At 34.8% G+C, this 21,074-nt stretch overlaps 1 protein-coding gene across 4 annotated transcripts; it reads right to left on the reverse strand.

Moving 5' to 3' along the window:
- Window positions 1-14,414: 14,414 nt before the first annotated feature.
- LOC103493039 (jasmonate-induced oxygenase 4) lies at window positions 14,415-20,222 on the reverse strand. 4 transcript variants are annotated; one of them, XM_051087073.1, is made up of 3 exons: window positions 19,314-20,221; window positions 18,791-18,868; window positions 14,879-15,007 (listed from the first exon to the last, which is right to left on the reverse strand). In XM_051087073.1, exons 1-2 carry the CDS (start codon window positions 20,160-20,162, stop codon window positions 18,833-18,835), a joined length of 885 nt encoding a protein of 294 aa, XP_050943030.1. In that variant the 5' UTR covers window positions 20,163-20,221; the 3' UTR covers window positions 14,879-15,007; window positions 18,791-18,832. The 4 variants fall into 4 exon arrangements, with proteins under 4 accessions (XP_008451879.2, XP_050943030.1, XP_008451880.2 ...); XM_051087074.1 differs by lacking the exon at window positions 14,879-15,007 and adding an exon at window positions 16,895-18,416; XM_008453657.3 differs by lacking the exon at window positions 18,791-18,868 and having other exon boundaries at window positions 14,415-15,007; window positions 19,314-20,215.
- Between the last annotated feature and the right edge of the window lie 852 nt (window positions 20,223-21,074).

The following is a 21,074-nucleotide window of genomic DNA, read 5'->3' on the forward strand; positions in this document are numbered from 1 at the left end:
AGTTTCCACATTTATAGTTCTTTTAGTACGACTACTCAGGTGAGGAAATTCCAAACTGCACATACTCTGTGATTATTAGTACATTGATATAGATACTAATTGAATTAAGCTTTTGTTGGCTTTTTTCCATGACATTCATCTTCCTAAAAAAACAAGTCTATAAATGTTTTTTCAGGATAATTACCGATTCTCCAAAATAAATATTTAAGGTGTTATTCATTTTTAAAAAAATTGAAAGTACTTTTTGTTTGATTGTTTTTAAACATTCATTAGATTAAGAAAAATAAAAATAAGATAGAAAAAATTCAGAAAATAAAAATAATATGGAAAAAATTCAGAAAAATTAATTTAAATAATCAAATTTCTAAAAATAATTATAAATATAGTAAAATATCACGATATATATTTAATAAATCATGCTAGATCAAGATAGTAATCTATTTTGATCTATCGAAATTCATCGACTGTCGTAATAGACTGTCATATTTTGTTTTAGATTTTAATTTATTTGTTATATTTAAAAATAAGTCTTTTATTTTAAAAAGGAAGTAGGAATGTGAAAAACGACTTTCCTCAACCTAAGAGATTGAACCTCACCTCATTAATTGAAGTAGAATTTTAAAATATTTTGCCATCTAAGAAAGTGAATTAATCTTACCCTCCTTAATTTTGAGTGTGAATAATATTTTGGAAGAAATTTATTTTTTTATTTTTAATTGAAAGTAAGATATATTATTTTGCTCCTATCTTTATTACTATTTTTTCTTTCAAATTCTCCCTCACAAGGTTCAAAAGCTTACGACCAAATATCTAAGCCCAGAAGGTGTTGAAAGGAGGCGTGGGAGAGAGTTTGGAATGACTAGTTGAGTTGATAAATATATATTAATCGAAAAATAATTAACTTACATACTTTGTAATTTCGAGTCCTAGGAACAATATTACATTGTCAATGTTATATATAAACTGAGACGAGTGTCAAAGAAAAAGTTGATAAATAGATTCATTTGTCGACAAAAGAAAAAGTAATATAATTAATCTTTCAAGAAGAGTCTTTAATTATCTTATTTCTTATGTGGTTAGGTAAATTATACACTTAGTTGGGGTGTATGACTTGTCACCGGATTGATATGAAGATATGAATTAAGATCTCTAACTTAGATTAACTATTAGAAGTGAGTCAATGGTCAAGTCCACGATGAACCCACATAGCATCGAATGTAGATGAGATATGAACTCTAACAAGCTAAGGTCTCTAAGATTTCACTTCATCAAGGAATGTTTGGTTCGAGGAGTAGAAGTTAGTAAACTAAAAAAATATTCTCTCCAAACCCACGATGGAACAATGACTAAAACCATAAATTCCTAAATTATTAACTTCTTATAGAGTGAATCCATTACTAAACAATTATTTAAGTGTAAGATTTCTCTTGCAATCAACCTAATAGCCTACGGACAATTGAATTCAAACAACAAGATTCCGTTAATATTTATAATACACTTTCTCCACAATTTCATGATATGATAGTTATAAGTTTGCTTTATCCAAATTTAAAAAATTTATTTTATCAATTATTGATTTATACTATAGATAGTTGTTGATTGCCATAACAAACAATGACATAGTTCAATTGGTATATAGTATGGATTAGCGATCAAGAGTTTAATCGTCTATATATATTGCTTCAATCTCTTATTCCTCCATTCTCAAGGTGTTATTCTTTAGAATGAATGTAATTATTGTTTGGATATTATGATATACTCAAACTTTGATTACACATATTTTAGTCTTACCTTCTGTTTTTCAAAATCACTTATATTTATAGTCTTACGTTGAAACCTAAAATGTAAGATATTAATTAATAATTTCTACTTAAGATTTCTTTTTTATATTTTTGAAAGATACTATTGTTAAAAAGTTGATGGTTAGCTCCTTTGAATTTGAGATACTATTTTCTCAAAAAGGAAACAGAGAGAATATGATAACATGAGAAATCCTTTGTCAAAGAAAGTAAAAGACAAAAACCAAAAAAAAAAAAAAAAAAAAAAAAGAGGTGGGGCCAAGTGAGAAAGATAGAATTGATGGGCCCATGGACCTTGTGGAGAATATATGCAATGGGCCCATGGGTCCATGCTTGGATGAAGACATTTTCTATTTATTACACAATTGAAATTGAAATTGACAAAATCCAAAATATCTCACCTTCAAAAACATTGGAGCCAGAGAAAATAATAATATATTAATATCAACATCATTGGTTAACGTTTGATTGTTATATATGGACCACACACAACAAAATATAAACTATATATCCATAATTTAAAATGATTTTTTAAAAAAGAAATTGACGAAAATATTTACAAAATAGAATAAAATTTTAAATTCTATTAATATAGATACCGACAAACTTCTATTTATTTCTATTCATGATAGAATCTATCGGTATCAATCATGAATAGAATATGAATTTTGTTATATTTTAATTCAACAACCTTTTAACATTTTTTTTCTCTAAAATATAATACCAACATAATTACAGATATTATATTTTAGAAAAAAAATGTTAAAAGGTTGTTGAATTATGTAAAAATGTTAAGGGCATAGTTATATTCAACCAACCACACATATATATACATATATACATACATATACACATACATGTATCTATATGTATGTGTACACATATATACACACATACATATATGTGTCTGTACATATATGTGTATGTACATGTAAATAGTGATTAACAAATAATAAACATACGGTGAAGTAAAAAAAAATCTAATGTTTCTTTAAACACCCAACCCCAACTTAATTTTGTGTGATTAAAAAGTTTAGGGGCTGTTTGGGGTTAGGGTTGAGGCTGTGGGCTTAGGTCAGCCCAACCCTAACCCCCGTTTGGGCCCAATGTTAAGGAAACCCTAGTTTTAAGGTTTCCTTAACACGTTTTCGTCTTCCCCTTCCAACGGCGATACGCGTGTTTCCCGTTTTCGTGAATCCGGTTTCGTCCTTCCCCGTAATCCGTGTTCCATTTCTTCCTTCAAACCGATTTCAATCTTCTCCTCAACCCTTCTTCATCGAAATTTTTTTCGTTTTTCTCTTCTTTCTGTCATCTCCCTCAACGAATCGATGTTTCGTTTCGTCTTCTCCCTCAACTTTTTTAGGGTTTGTGTTCGTTCTGTGTTGTCCGGTCGATTTGGTTTTTTTCGTCTTCATCCTTTAATCCATTCCTTCCTTTCGTCTTCTCCCTCAACGAATGTAGGGTTTCGTCTTCATCCTTTAATCCATTATGCCCTTGCGTTTTCGCGATGAAACCGGATTTCGTTACGCCGAATCTCTCTCTACATCTCTCTCATCCGTCTCTCTCACTCCCGAAAGGACTTCTGTGTTCGTTGAAGCCGACGATTTCGTTGGCTCCGAACACGATTTCCTTTTTGGAATCGTGGGTTTTGGCTCCTTCAAACCTCCTTGCCGCCGTGGTTCGATTATGCTGTCCGGTCTTTCGCTGGGCAATAAGACAGATACTTCACTGTGCCATTGGAGCTTGGTAGGGAGGTATTGGAGTTTTCAATCCACTTTTTTTTTAAAGCTGATGATGAGTTCGAATTTGTGTAATACTGAATTCTTTTGTAATGTATGTAGTTGTGTTCTGTATTCTTTACCCATGTGTTCTGTGTTCTGTGTTCTGTATTCTTTACCTATGTGTTCTGTGTTCTGTATTCTTTACCTATGTGTTCTTTTGTAATGAATGTATGTAGTTCCGACCATGTCGTTGCTTTACCTATGTGTTCTGTGTTATTGGTTATATTTATCCGGCCATGTCTTCTGTATTCTTCCACCTATGTGTTCTGTGTTATTGGTTAAATATATCCGGCCATGTCTTCTGTATTCTTGCACCTATTTGTTCTCTGTTATTGGTTCACTTTCTCCGGCCATGTTACAATTCTGTTAGAATTGTGTTATGTCTTCTCTGTATTCTTACCAATTTTCTTACAATTGTTGTATTTTTTTACAATTGTTCTATTCTTAACTCTCTGTACAATTGTTTCATTAAAAAATTTGTTACATTTTTTTACAATTCTTGTATTGTTTTCTATATTTTTTTCTTACATATTATTTCATTAAAAAATTTGTAATATTTCTTCTATTCTTATCTCTCTGTATTGTATTCGTCTCTGTATTCTTTTGCCATGTCTTTATTGCTTTAACCTTCCAGTGTTGTCTCTTCCATGTCTTTTTAGTGTATGGTTTTGACTTCACATTTGCTTACAAAATTTATTACAATCCTTCTATTCTGTATTGTTACATTGTTCATTTACTTTCATTTACTTTCATTTACAAAATTTATTTCTCTGTATTGTTACATTGTTCATTTACTTTCAATTGGTCTTGGTTTCTGTCCAGTGTTGTCTCTTCTTCCTTTCTGTCCAGTGTTGTCTCTTCCATGTTTTTGTAGTGTATGGTTTTGGTATAGGTTTCAATATATAGCCTTTGACTCTTTGGACTTTGCTATGCTTTATGTCAGTTGTAGCAGAGAGATAGGGCCTGTCTTTTATTGATAGATATGTTGCAGTTGGCTGTACTTTGGTCTTTATATTTTGGTTTACCTCCCTCCAAGTCCTCTCAACTTGCCCCATCTTTCCCCTATATATTACCACCTTTCCTCTTTTGATTCACTGCATTCTTCTCCCTCTTTGTATCCTCTCTGTGGTTCTAACTTATATTTTGTAAGTCCTCTTCTTCTTTACTGTTACCATGTATCTTTTGTACCCTCTCTGTGCTTGTAACTTATCTTTTGTATTCATTACCGTTACCATGTATGTTGTCTCTTCCATGTCTTTTTAGTGTATGGTTTTTGCAATATGTTTTGTATACCTTTCTGTCCTTTATTTTTTTTCTATAACTATGATGGAATTCCATTCATTATTTTGAATGTTCATTATTTTGAATGGAATCACAACTCTGAGGCTACTAAATTAAAATTAATCTTATTCTTTCGGTTTCCCGATTCAATCTTCATTTGGAGTAACATTTTTTGTCATAAAAAGGTATGTATATTTATTTTTTTTTCATACGTTTTTTATTGTGTTTTAATTACAAATAATAATCATCTTCTTGTCTTATGTAGGACGTTGCGACGAAGGAGTTCGAAATTATTTGAAGAGGTACTCTTGTAATAGCCGTTTGTAGGCTTTCGATAATGTATTTTATTTTTATTTATTTTTTTCGGTTTTGTATAATTTTATAATTAACATTTTGTTTCGTTTATAATATGTTTATAGAACATTCGGTTTAATTTTGTTACATATTGTATCCTATTAATTTTCTGTTTTTAACAATTTTTTTTCTATATAGTAATAAAATTTTATTTTTCAATTGGGTTTAGAGTTTAGTTCTATATAGTAATAACAATTTTTTTTCTATTAGGTTTAATTTTTTTCAACACACAATCCAAATACAAATTATATTTTAACCACAAACTTATTAAGATGTTTTAGCCAACCATAGATAACAATAATTTTTTAAAAAAAAGTTTCTTAAAGAAAAATGTATATCGGAAGAGAAAGAGGATTGATATTAATATTCTGTTTTTGAACAATTTTTTTCTATATACTAATAACAATTTTTTTTTTCTATTGGGTTTAGGGTTTAGTTATATATAGTAATAACAATTTTTTTTGCTATTAGGTTTAATTTTTTTCAACATACAATCCAAATACAAATTATATTTTACCCAAAAACTTAAGATGTTTTAGCCAACCATAGATAATAATAATTTTTTTAAAAAAAAAGTGAATTAAAAAAAATAAATTGCGGAAGAGAAAGAGGATAGATAATTAATTAGTTGCATATATTTCTTTGAACACCGCTCAATTATATATTATTAAATGAAAATGATATCAATTTATCAAAAACATTGAAAAAAAATAAATTTATTTCCATGATAAATTTTCTTTGGTTTTTTTAAAAAAGAAACTTCTTCAAACGTCTTCTATAAATACTTGTTCAAACTTATTCAAAGTTCTTCATAAACTTCTTCATAAACTTTATTTTCCTTTTTTCTTATATTTTTCTTTTATTTTAACCTTTTTTATGTTTTGTTTAAATTCTTTTTTTTTATTTTCAACCAATTTTATTTCTATTTTTAAAATATTTATTTTAGAACTAAAATACATTGTAAAATTTGTTGAAAATAAAATAAAATTATAAGTCATAATTTCAAATTACAAATTCTAAACTATTGTTCGGTTTTCAAAAAAAATAGTCTTCAAAATTAGGGGTGTTTTAAGAAAAACAAAACACAAAGGAAAATTAGTTAAAAGGAATTGAGTTGAAAAATATTAGGAAAATAGGATAAACTTCCATTTGCAACTTATTTAAATTTATGTATAACTTTCAATGTTCTCGTCACTCATAATCTATTTTTTTTGTTCTATGTTTATGGTTTTACTAAATACGGATATTACTAAGTTTACATATATTTTCACAATATATCGATATTGTACTAATTTAATTAGTACATGTTTTTTAGGGAACTTTACATACCTTGTAATGGATGAACAAACACTTATTGGAGTCCTAACTGCATTCACGTTGGCCCAACGTCAGATTTTACTAACGTTGGAGCTATTAATGAACAACAATAAGCGTCTCCCACATACACCGCCCGATACACGCCATAGAATTAGGGAGCTTGCTTACTTTCGCATGATACACGAGTCAGATCTTGTGTGTCGGCAAAGCACGCGGATGGATAGGCGAACATTCGCAATTCTATGCCATTTACTTAGAAATGTGGCTGGTCTTTCTTCAACTGAAATTGTCGATGTTGAGGAAATGGTAGCAATGTTCTTGCACGTCCTCGCTCATGACGTGAAGAACCGCGTCATACAACGAGAATTTGTACGCTCCGGTGAGACAGTATCTCGACATTTCAACATCGTATTGTTGGCTGTTCTTCGACTGTACGAGGAGTTGATAAAGAGACCTGTTCCGGTAACAAGTAACTGCAATGATCAACGTTGGAAGTGTTTCGAGGTGGGCATCATAGAAGTTCACTATAATTGACCTTTACGTACATCGCACTTAATTCATCGTGTTTCTTTCAACCTGCAGAACTGCCTTGGCGCATTAGACGGAATGTACATAAAGGTCAACGTCCCCGTAGAAGATCGGCCTACTTTCAGAACGCGTAAGGGGGAAATTGCCATAAAAGTTCTGGGGGTCTGTGACACGAAAGGGGATTTCGTTTATGTCCTCGCCGGTTGGGAAGGATCTGCAGCAGACTCGCGGATCCTACGTGATGCGATTTCACGAGAAAATGGACTACAAGTGCCAAAGGGTATATCTTCTTTATAATAAAACACCGTCGCTTCCTACTTACCTATTTAAAGTTCATAAACAAACCATTTAATAACAAGATATTATTATCTGTGTGATGCGGGATATCCAAACGCGGAGGGGTTTCTCGCCCCGTACAGAGGCCAGTGGTACCATTTGCAAGAGTGGCGTGGTGCTGCAAATGCGCCAACAAATGCAAAGGAGTACTTCAATATGAAGCACTCCTCCGCAAGGAATGTTATTCAACGCACGTTCGGTGTTCTAAAGGGTCGTTGGGCCATTCTTCGTGGAAAGTCGTACTATCCCCTGCAAGTCCAGTGTCGCACCATTCTAGCATGTGCCTTGCTTCACAATTTGATCAACAGGAAAATGACATATTGCGACGACGTTGAGGACGAGGACGAGGGGGACTCCACGTACGCGACAACTACCGCTTCAGAAGACATTCAGTACATTGAGACAACAAACGAGTGGTCTCAGTGGCGCGACGACCTAGCCGAATCGATGTTCACCGATTGGCAGTTGCGCAACGCTTAGCTAGGACAAATTTAGATAACAAGTTTTCGATGACTTCGTCGCAATTCTATCGTGTCTAACATGTACTGTAAAAACTAATATGGGCTGTTGCATATGAATTGTACGCGTGCCATAATTTGTATCATGCCTATTTTATTTTGGAGTTTAATGGTGAAATTACTTACGTACTCCATGTATTTTTTCTAATTTCTCATTCTCAGTATGTCAACCTCAAATCGTGCCCCGAGACATGTTTGGACGAGGGAGGAGGAGGGGACTCTTGTGGAATGTTTAATGGAGCTAGTGTCAATAGGGGGATGGAAATCAGATAATGGTACGTTCCGCCCAGGATACCTTGCGCAGTTGGTACGCATGATGGCGGAGAAACTACCTGGATGTCAGGTACGAGCAACAACTGTAATTGATTGTAGGATCAAGACACTGAAGCGAACGTTCAAGGCCATTGCCGAAATGCGGGGCCCAGCGTGCATTGGCTTTGGGTGGAACGATGAAGAGAAATGTATCGTTGCGGAGAAGGAATTATGTGATAATTGGGTTAGGGTATGGAATATAATTTAAACGTGACACAACGTTCACAATGTACATTTAGTTAACAATTTTTCAATTAGTACTCATACGTGATTTTTTTTTTTGTGCCCGCAGTCGCATCCTGCAGCGAAAGGACTCCTGAACAAACCATTCCCGTATTACGACGAACTTACATATGTATTTGGTCGTGATAGGGCGACCGGTCGGTTCGCTGAGACATTCGCGGACGTGGGGTCTAACGAGCCTGGTGGCGGATATGACAGATTTGATATGGGGGATGGAAACGAGGACTTCCCGCCCGTGTACAGCCAGGGAGTTGACATCTCGCAGGACGATGTACGTGCATCCCGACCTTCTCGCGCTTCAGAGGGTAGGACCGGATCAAGTGGATCGAAGAGGAAGAGGGGAAGTCAGCGAGACTTCGATGTTGAAGCGATACATCTGGCGCTCGGCAACTCAGGCAGATTGTGGAGTGGCCAGCACGCAACCTTGCAAATTACAACCACGTGCGCACGGAATTTTTCCGCATATTGCGTGAGATGCCAGAACTTACGAGTTTGGATAGGGCGTTATTGCAAAGGCATCTTTTGTCTCGTATGGACGACATTCGGGGTTTCGTACTCATGCCTGAGGATGAAAGGGAGGGATTCTGTAGAGTCCTCCTACGAGACATAGAGAGATAGTTTCTGTTTTTACTGACCTGTGTTGCTTATTATTTCCTTACGTTTTTTTCTGTATGATGTTGACTATTTATGCATTTTCTATTGTCAAGAACTTCTTTTCCTTATTGGTAATGTTTATTTTAAATGAAGGAAAATAGTCACAAATTTCCAAAAGCGTTATAACGGCTATTTATATAAGTTTAAAAATGGATGACTTCGCTATCGCCGATACGAAATATTGAATAATTTTTTTATCTTTATAAAAAATTAATTGTAATAAATTTATCACAATATGTTCACAAATTTATTTTAATTTGGGCAACTGTATGTATTAATTTAATAACATTACACATACAACAAATAAAATAGGAGAATAAGACGGATTCGAGGATTTCGTAAAAAAGTATGTAATAATTTTTTTATGATATTTACAATTTAATTTAAAAATATTATACCACATAAAAAATTAATTAACCCAACCCATTTAACAATTTTCCGAAATAAAATTTATCACAAAATCCACATAAACCTACCCACCTAACCCTTCCCCTAAACACATTTTATCATAAAATTCCCATAAAACTACCCACCTAACCCTTCACCCAAACACATTTTATCATAAAATCCCCATTAACTCTTCCCACCTAACCCTTCCCCCAAACACATATTATCATAAAACTACCTTTTTAAACTCTTCCCCCAAACAAGGGTTATGATAAAACTAGGTTTAACTTAATACTAGTTTTATCTTAACACTAACCCTTCCTTAAATCAACCCTTCCCCCAAACGCACCCTTAGGGTTTCTAATTGTAGGCAACCAACCTCATAGAATTTAAAACTTCAATATTTTAAATTTGGAACCAACCTCTCAAACAAACCCCATAGAATAATTTCTATTTCGGTAGAATCATCTTAATAAATGAATTAGAAAAGAAGTTTTGACAATCATAGCATGTTTGTTCTTTGTTTGGCCAAATTGAAGGAAATTCTCCAAATCCTAGATAGCTTCTTGGCTAATAATTAGGAAAGAGAATTTCCTCTTGCTTTTAACCAATTGAATCTATAACTAGGGATAAGCATGATAGACCAAAAAATTGAACACATCGAACCAAAAGTGATCGGTCAAAGATAAAGAGAGGTTTGATCGTTGTCAGGTTAGGGAAAAAAACTAACATTATATTTTAAAAAAAAAATCAAAGACTTAAACCGAACAATTGATCAACAAATGGTATATTTACATTCTCTCGTGGTCGAGGTTATTGAAAGTAATGATCACAAAGAATGAACACTGAGATCAATTTATGTGGAAACCCTAGTATAAGGAGAAAAATCACATAAGATAGTTGTATTTTTATTTTCTTATCGAACAAAATAATACAAGTAGGGAAGATAAATAGGCAACAGAAATCTAAGATAAAAAAATGAAAGAATGATTAGGGTTACATAAATAACAAAAGAACTCATGGGGCTTTCAACACACGCCAAGCACGCTATTTCTGACACTCGCCGTCAAGTTAGGACATACATGTCAATAAGACCCAACTTGCTAACACAAGAATCAAGATCCAACTTACAATTCAAGTGGAAACCAAGGGATCGCAGGAATTCGTGATTTTGAGTAACTTTTGTTTCAGGGAAACTCAGGAAAAATTGGTTGAGAATTAGGTCTTTACATCTCGAAGTAAGTTATAGAGGACTTTAAAATGAAGAGTTTAACATAAAGTTCACTTAATTTTGTTGAGAATGGAGTAAGTTATGAGCAACTGAAATTAGAACTGTGAATCTGAAATTTTAGGTTAAAGTTGTGAAGAGTTTAATTACGTTCTCTAATTTGGAAGTTGAAAATGACATCTTTTGTATGTCATGGAATGACTAGAAAACTTAGGGTTTTAATGCCCGATTATGGTTTGTTTTAGCAGGTGATGAGGAAATAAAGCAAATTTATAGATCAATGACCTAGTTAACAATTTGTGAGTGACAAAAATGAGTTTTAAACGAATTTCTAAGCTTGGTGTACTAAAATTATATTTATAACATGCTTTAAGTTAAAGTATTTTGATTTATAAATGATTTACAAAGCATGGGTTCGAAGATCAGAAATGGGTTGTGAGCAAGCATGTTTGAGTTGAGTTTCTAAAGTATTCAAGTTTGAGCAATGTTTCTTTAAATATGAGACTTATGAATATGTATTTGGATGCTAAGTTACTAAAAGTAAATAATGTTTAAGAAAAGCTAGACTTGTACCTTGCTTGATGCAAGAGATTTATATGAGCACACTACTTTAGTTGAGTTAAAGTTTAGCATGAGATTGATGAGTATGTTTTAGTCTATAACGAGATAGAGTACCACTGGTGCCTAGAGCTTCATCTTGTAGATATACAGAAAGTAAAGGTATAACAATAAAGGAAAGAGAATAGTTCAAAAGTTATACTTTGAGAAACTAGTTGTTTTGCTAAGTTTATTTATTCACTTATAGATTTATAAACATGTTTTGTTTTTAAAAGTTGTCACTCACAGGACTTTATAACTCACTCTTCAATGTTTAATTTTCCTTGCAGGTAGAGATCGTGGTTCTGACGCCTAACTACAAATGTACCTACTCTATTAGAAGTTTGGTTTTGTATTTTTTTAGTACAACTCATTCTATTCATGCATTTTTGGGTTGTAACTAAGTTAGTAAAAGATTTAGTTGTTGTGTCTATAATAGACTAGTAAAGGACTCTTGAATTGTTTTATGTAATAGCGTTGTGTGATTGAGACCCTAATTCTATTCATGGTCTAGATAAAACTTGTTTAATAATCATCCTTGGGTTGGATAAATCTGAAAATGATTTATGAACTTTTATATTTTCCAGGTTTTCGTTTTTCGCAATGTGTATGTTCTTGTTTAAAAGATAGTTTAAGGTTTAGGTTAAATAGGGTTGATAGGTATCGTTAGGAGGAGAACGATATTGTCAGCTTCACGGCGCTGTCTCGGGCCTAGTGAGGAGGGGCTTCAAAAAATGATGTGACAAAAGACACCTAATGTTGTTTAGCCCAATGAGCCATCTGCAATTCTAATTTTTTTTTCATTACCGACACATGGAATATAGAAAACAAAATTCTCAAAGGAACCTGTCAGATGATCTGTGGCATCTGAATCCAAAATCCAAGAGTTCTTCCCATCAACACTAATAAGATTGAGGGACTGAGACATACTTTGAATGACTCCTAGTATGGTCGAACTAGGGTTGTTTTGGCTTCAAAGGTGGCAAGATGGTTGAGAAGTTCCAACCGACGCGCTCACATAAGCTTATCCTGAATTCTATTTATCGTTCAAAGGATGTTTCTTACCTCCTGGGGCGATCGTGTAATATCCAGTATTGTTTCCTTGGTGTGTCATTGTTTCTTGCAATGCCCACAAATAGGGACCGATTTTCTGTTGTGTTTCTTGTTGTCATAAGTAGAGTATATCGCACTGAAGGTAGCATAATCAATGGCGGGGTGGTCAAAATATTCATAGCACTTGTACGATCCTCCTCAACGCAGACTTCAGAACAAACCTCCATCAAGGAAGAAATTGGTCTCTAGCTCAATAGATACCCATAAACTACATCAAACTTGTTGTTGAGACCAGCAAGAAAGTCATAAATTTTGTCAATCTCTTCAATCCTAGAATGTTGTGTGTCATCATTGGGACAGTTCCAAACAATATCTACACATAAGTCCATTTCCTGCCAGATGAGGGAAAGTTTGTTGAAATAGGATGTAACATCCATTGTCTCTTGCTTGCAGTCATGGATTTGTTTGTGTAGTGTATAGAACTAAGAGACATTCTAACACTTTGAATACAGTTTTTGTGTTGTGTCTCAAATATCCTTAGCACTAGCAGCATACAACAAGCCAATTGTGGCTCCATATTGTTGATTAATGTGGCTCAAATGAGAGAGTCCTCCCCTTTCTAGCAACATTCTTGGGGATCTTCTAGTGAAGGATGCGATATCTCTCCTGTCAAAAAAACCAAAGTTGTGGCAACCCTCAAGGATCATTTTAACATATTAGGACCAAGAGAAGTAATTATGGTCATTCAGCTTCTCTCTCATAAAGACTCCTGTAGTCTATGCCATAGAACTAGATACGTAAGTTGATAAATTAGGGAATAAAGTTACTGAATTCCCAGAATACATCGACAAATTGGTCGAAATACTAGGACTAGATAGATGTGTAGAGGCTAAAAACGGCATGTTTTTGCCAAAACATAGCCAACTGTTGTGTGGTGTCCTGCACCTTTGGTTTGGATTGGGCCGAAGGACTCACCAACTTCAAATCCCGACTAGATATGGAGATCACCAAACACCCCGATAGTTGGAAAGGGTTTCTGGTACAGGGTGGAGGTGAGGAAGATGGTTCAACCGCTGATTTTACGAGGTTCAGGGCGACTGTTGATGCGGTGGCGAGTAGGCAACGTTTGATGGTGCGTGGGCAACAGATTCTTGCGGCTTAAGGTAAACCCCACTTGTCAGCACATGCAACTGTAGGTCAAAGCTCCTCGTGAGTTCTGAATGCTATTTGGCGTCACCTGGATGGCCTCATGTTGCGGATTTGGCAACCCACGGACGTCAGACGAATGGAGGAGGGTTTCGTGCAGTGGCCCGTGCGGCTGAAGGGCGGCATTTGCCAGAGTAGATGAAGGTGGCAGAATAGGACCTCCTTGGTGGCAGCAATCCTTGCATCCACGCCAACGATGGTTGACATTAAATACATTGATGACTCTTTCCAAAATACACTTGAAAAGTGATAACATGAGCATCTAAAAATGCTCTTCAATTGAAAAATGCACCATCGTCTCACTGGTTTAATAAATGACTTAAAGAAAAAATGGATTCAACCTATAATATAGACACCTGCCTAATATTTAATATCCTGCAACTTTATGTTGTAGAATCATGCGCCAATTGTCCTTGTCTTCTGAGACTAACAAATGTGCGTGCAAATTGATCCGCACACCCGTGGATTTAACATAAATAAATAGTAATAATTAACTCAGAAGTCCAGACCATCCAAAAATTCAAGTGAAATTAAATTTAATATCAAACACTGTATATCTTTCTTTCCCAAGCAATTGAAATCCATTCTTATAACTCTGTGAAAACAGCAATCCATTTCCAACAATTTTATATGTATCAGTGTTTCATTTGAGATTCTAACATATGAATATGGACTGGGAAGAATCTTGATTTGAAGAAGATGCTATATCGTGCAAACTGGAATAAGTGCAAAGATTATATATATCAGTTTATATAATTCATTCCTCTAAATGATCCAAACATAAGCTACACAAAACCAAGCTACATGCACCCAGAAAGAATTTTAAAACTTCGGAATATAACTTTTCAACTATTTAATAACACTTTTGTTTAAGAATGTATTAAGTCATTATTCCATACAGGCTAGTAGAGTCGTTAGAGTTCTGTATTAAGTCATTATTCCACACAGGCTAGTAGAGTCGTTAGAGTCCTGTTCCCCAACTGTCCCTTGAATTTTTGACAGATTGTTGAGGTTTATAAGATACTGAACTTGGTTCATGCATACCAAGTAAAGTTTGATCGAGCGATCATGATCATGGAATATAAAGAAAGGGAACAGAAATTAAGCAGAATAAAAGAGAAACCATCAGGAAAGATAGCAACAAAGGAACAGAGATTACAAGACCTAGTTGTATAGCTTGACTGCATCCAGATTTCTTCTTCCTTCAGGGCCGTTCGAGTACCATGATGATGTATAATCTCCATAAATAACTTCCCGATATCTAAGGGGGGAAGACTCACTAACAAGCTCTGCAGCAGGCGATATTTTTACTGCCTTCGGCGGATCATGAAAAGCAGAAATCGAGAGTCTTGCCCTGCTAGAATTTGTAATCACCCTATGTTCCGCACTTTTGCACTTCCCATTAGTTAGAATCTGCATGCAATAATGTGCTTTTGAAGTCCCTAATTGACTTGATTATACAAAAAAATCTTAACAAGTTATTAGAGAAACGAAACAACTCCTCACACATGACACAAGATAGCCAAAAAAAATGATCACTGAAGCAAAAATGTCACACATTAGTTATACTAATCAAAATGCTGGTGTTGATCAACAGAAGTTATAGACACGCGTGAATGATTAAACCATACAAATGTTTACAAGCAAGGTCCTTCTTAAATGGTTTAATAGGCAACTTCCTCTCTCTCACTTCAGGTCTTTATTTTGTAAAGAACTAGAAATTGTGAGTTACCATTCCAGTTTATAAATGTCAAATTTTGCGATTCCTACAGCTAATTGAAATATTTTCCTCATCTAATTGGGACTGTAAATCAAGTTTTTAGCTTTTATATATTTTCTTATTTGCCACAGGTCCAATGTCCATAGCCCTTTTACAACATATCCTTAGCATGTGTGACAGATCATTTCAAACACTTCTATGGTATGGGAACCTAACAGGCACATTTAAACTAATGCATTCCTTGTCCTAAAAATATAAATAAATAAATAACCTAGCTTCTGATCTTGAAACAGCTTATCAACCACCCGCTTTCTCCATCTAGGGTTCTTTAAAGAGATCCCAAACGTCAGATGTGACTGAAAGTTCTAATTCAACTTAAATTCATGCAGAATAGACTCCCTGCAGACTGTTTGTCAATGACAAATAAAATTGATTATTAAGCCCAGCAACTTGATTATCTTGCTCCATCATGAGATATGCAACAGTCATGCTACACATCAACATCATTGTTTTACACGAAGTTAAATGTTAAGCTACTATCGGAAAAGGATGTTCCCCATTAGCCTATTTCTAAGCAAACGATGCTCAAGCCATTAGACCAAACAAGTGGTACAAGCTAGATCCTTAACTAAGTGGAGGAGTGCAACCCCTGTACCACATTACATGACGAGAATACTAATCATTAGAGGTCTAATTTAAGGACTTGATCTGTGACAAAAACTTTCCTGAGACTACACAAGAGATGAGGAGATAACTAAGGCTGAGTCCTAAAAGCATGAGACTTCTAGTAGGACAAAAATTTTGCCAGAAATAGTCAAGAAAAGTTTTTAGAAAGAGTCCACAGAAAATAGAAAGTACAAAAGGACTCTTCAAAGGACTCCGATAAGATTAAAGGGCCACTGACCAATCAGTGCCAAATAAACTATACAGCCTCTATCCCATTGGTGTAATGTCAAATACTATTTTTGATTGAATGAAATCTTTTCTTTTTGAATGAAATCTTACCTCTCAATGAGAGAGATGATTTTTTATTGATGAAAATGAATACAAGTTAGTTATTGACTAACTAACTAAGCAATTGAAACAACAACAATACAGTAAACTATATTAAAAATAGTAAAACAGTTCCCCGAGATTGGCCCGAGTTTGCCCCAAGTTTTATCTTTCCATCCCGAGTTCTGTCATTCCATCCCGAGTTTGTCCCAGGTTTGTATTACATCATTCCACCCCCCGAGTATCAAACTCGTCCCCGAGTTGGGTTTGTCATGTAAGCTGGAACCATAGGAGCAATGGAGTATGACCAAACCAACCTCCTATATTTTGAACAAAAATATTATGATCAGAGGCACAAAATCGAGACAAAAGATCAAATATGGCCACTAAAAGTTGAACCATATTCAATCTCACTTAAAACCATATTCAAAGAATTAATTTCAAAAGAATTAACTTTCGAAGAAAATCCTTCAAGAATCACGTTTTTTTATCATTTGCTTCAAGTTTTTCGACGGTTTGAAGATTCATTCCACCACAACCAATGTGTCGTTGTTCTTGTTCAATTTTTGTTCGGTGTTTGATACTTCTTTTTCATCTTTACCGTTGGATCTATCTTCACTTGTGACCATTTCCAAATCAACGTTTTCAAATTCTTGTTCTTCAATTTTATCTTCATGATTTTCTATTTGAAAATTTTCCAACCGTGATTCCTTTATTTTTTCTTTTGTATATGAAACCAATTCGTTCTTGGATTCTTGCAAATGAATTGATAGTTGATCTATATGTTGAGTCATTTCCCCAATAAACGTTCATTTCTTGGAAAATGGGTTTGGTTGGATTGTTGGGCCATTTTTCGATATTGTCACCTTATTCTGTGCCAAACTGCCTTAGAAACATCATCGGAGTCACTAGAATCACTAGAATCAAATTTCTATTTTGGATAACGATAAGTTCTTTGAGAAAATCAACCGGCTAAAATTTGAATGTTGAAATTCTTCTAAATTCACTTGAATCAGCACTCCAACATTGTTTATGGAAGTAAAATTGATTTTCTTGTCAATACCAACTTCTGGTTTTTTCCTTAGACATCTTCTTTGATCAATAGTAGTCCATTCTTGCAAAATCTTGAAAGCAATCTTGAAATCTTGGGGGAACTTCTTGATATCTTGATTAGGTCTCCTACTTTCTTGCACTTCAAACCTTCTTTCTTGACGATTTCGCCCACCTCTTTGAATTCCAGCCCCTCGAATGCCTTGTTGCCCCCAATCTCGAAAGAATTCTTGACGTTCATCGTGCATTATTTAAGAAGGAGCTAATGTTTCTAATCATTGCAAAACTTCTAGTGTTGTTTGTATTCCCTCCACCGAAGTCTCCAAGGACAGCAAGGGTCGCGAGGTGGTTCTTGGAGAGAGGACGGGGTTTCATCCGCCTCTTGGTTTTGAACAGGTTGTTTTGCTGCCGTCGGGTTTACACGTGAACAACCATTTAACCTAGAAACTTTTGGTGCTCTTATACCAATTGTTGTAATGCCAAAGACTATTTTTGGTTGAATGAAAGTCTTTTCTTTTTTAATGAAATCTTACCTCTCAACGTGAGAGAAGATGATTATTTATTGATGAAAATATATACAAGCTAGTTACTGACTAACTAACTAAGCAATTGAAACAACAACTATAAAGTAAACTATAATAGAAATAGTAAAACATTTTCCCGAGATTGGCCTGAGTTTGCCCCAAGTTTTGTCTTTTCATCCCGAGTTTTGTCATTCCATCCCGAGTTTGTCCCAGGTTTGTATTACATCACCAATCTACTCTACTCAAGAGCATAAGTACTCTGGTCAAGCATCAATCTTGCAAGGAGCAGGGTTCTTCTTGACAAAAGAGAGTTCCAACCAACACCTCTTGCTCCAGTCAATAGCAACATCAAGCCAAAAGGCTCCAAACCCAGGAACCGCAGCAGCAAATACATCCCTAACATCCTACTTGTGGCCGACAAGGTTCATCAAGATATGATAAGCAAGAGAACTGCCAAGGTCTGTACTGCTTTTCATCCATAGAACCAAGCACGTCCTCCTAAACAATCAGCTACAAATTGACGGCTGTCTAATGGCTTTTCCAATACCGGAAGATTGTATCAGAAAAGAGAATTAGTACCCAACAACTTTTAGCACGCAAGGATCAGATTTTCCTTAAAACTCAAGAACACAGTTATATACCCTATAGAACAGAACCTATTCAAGTAAAGTTGATCAAATTACAACGTCTGAGAAATTAACTCCTCACAGAGCTTGTGATATCCAAAATTTTCCTAGCAGAATATTCCAATATATCTTTAAACTGCCCTATCTCCTTCTCTTCACTTAATCTAATTGCAGTGCTTGGACGTGAAGAGAAAATCAAGTTTAAAAATATAAAGACACTCCTATACCTAATAACTGAACTGACTCCACCATAGACACAAGTGCAGAGAGTTTAGACGATTACCCCACCATCATCATATGTTGAGCTATAAGTTATTTTTCTTCCTCATGAATGGTCTATTTTGCCCCCACAAACATTGATCTTGTTCCAAAGTTAGAAGCGTGAAATTGATGGCGTTATGGTGCAGGAACCCAATTGATCAAACAGAAAATTAGAAGCAGATTCAGTAAAGAAAATGATAACTTTTCCATTGTTAAGAATCCACATTGGAAAATCAAGTGACTTCACAATGTTTATAATATACATGGTTATTCCTCTCATTAGCTATTGGTTTGAGATGGACCCATGTCACCTAATATCAACCAAGTTTTTTCTATCAAATATTTTGTCCAAATATTAGCCTCCCCATGTCTCCAAGTCCTCTCAAATTATAACTCTATAATCTGACAAACAATCTAAATAACGAAAAGTATCGGTCTAATCCTCCAAGAGTCCTAGCGGTTTCTTAGATCTTACTCTCTTTATAATGTAGTACGAATCATGTAGTTTGGTCGGGGGGGTAGATATGAGCAGTGCATAATCTAACCTCAGTTTGGTCAGCTAAAATGACGACAATGGCATCAGGAGACAGAGGATGAACAGTAACCCAATCACCTTGCCCACTGAGAACCTGAAGGCCGCTAACATCATCTTGTATTAGCAAAGTGATGGCGCCAATGTCGGAGTGAGATTGCAGACCAAGAGTCAAGTCAGGCTGAGGACATGGAGGGTAATAACTAACAGTAATATTCTGATAAAAACCTTCCTCCGCACCCATACCAGTAATGGCATCCTCCATCCACGACGAAGGCAGCCCAATACTTTCAGAGATAAGGGCTAAGAGACGCTGAGAAAGCAATTTCATACAATCGCTGTACTGTGCCATAAGCTCCCTGTAATCGGAAGGAAAATGAGGCCAATTAGAAGGATTACGGCGTGAAAGCGGCAGTGTATGGTGATCAAAGTAATCTCTCCAATCAAGCACCGAAGATTGGGAGTGGACATGTTTATCGAGGAGCATTTGTGTGCCATAACCCTCGGAAGCGAAGGAATTGGGATCGCAAGCGTAGGCGAGCTTATCGGAGACGGAATAATCTCTGAAAAAAGACAGAGCCGCAGCTCTCATCCGGTTCAGCAATGATATGGGAATTCCATGGTTGATGACTTGAAAAGCTCCCCATTCGCCCGATTCTCGACCAATGGCGGCTCGAACAGCTGGTCTGTGGGACGGATCGAATCCGAAAAGGTCGATCACCGGAATTGAGAGGTGGGTGGAATTGTTAGTGTGGGAGGGACGGTGGTGCGGCGGCTGGATGTATTGGGGCGGAACCTGAGAGGGATGTGTTTCGAGTAATTTTTGGACTCTGATTTGTGGTTCGGATGATTGTAGCGCCATGAGCGATGAATTTCACATCTCAAAAATGGAGTTTTATGATTCTTATAATAAAGACATATAATCCAATTGAGTTTTGACTTGTGAGTTAAGTACTTTTACCACATTTGTTCCCTTGGGCTTAGGGACGGATCGTTATGATTTAAATAGTCGTCTTTACATAAATCTTGTTTTCTCCATAATAAACATCAAAATTATCCTAAATCTTCCATCATTTTATTTTTTTGAAAACCAAACCTATACACAGACTTCTTTTCTTTATTATCTACTTCACAACCCCAAACTTTAAAAATTTATAAGAATATATACACATCCTTACCTTTTTAATTTTTATCTAAAAAATTAGTTAAAAAATCTAACTACAGTCCATAATCAAATTAGGGTAAGAAATAAGAACGAAATAGATCTTGAAATAAAGCAAAATAATTATCAAACATCACCTCCAATCTTAATTTTATTTTCAATTATTCTTTTAAAATTTAAAAAGAGTTTCTAAAAATTTACTTATACAATGGTTTATCTTCCCCAAACAACGTTGACATCAACTAAAAGACACAATTAAAATTTGGTTTCTCCTTATTATATTATTTAGGTGTGTCTCGATCTAAGTCATTCATAAAAATTAATTGATAGATGTTGCAAGTCAAACTTTTAACCATCCACAAACAACAATATTTTTCTAAATATTTTCCAAACTCCTACCTTCTTCTAATTATTTTCTACTAAGACTTCTTGTAATGGTGGGTCATTAAGCCAATAAAATCAACCAGAAAGAGTTTATTAAATCCAAAATCCATAAGAATATCCCTTTAAAAAGACTAAATACGTATAAGAAAAATATTTCAAATTCATGAGCTAAATTTGAATAATTATACATACACGTCATTCTATACTTGCTACTTAATCATTTATATT

This window comes from Cucumis melo, chromosome 7 (assembly GCF_025177605.1).
Source record: "Cucumis melo cultivar AY chromosome 7, USDA_Cmelo_AY_1.0, whole genome shotgun sequence".
In the NCBI taxonomy this organism is placed as follows: domain Eukaryota; kingdom Viridiplantae; phylum Streptophyta; class Magnoliopsida; order Cucurbitales; family Cucurbitaceae; genus Cucumis; species Cucumis melo.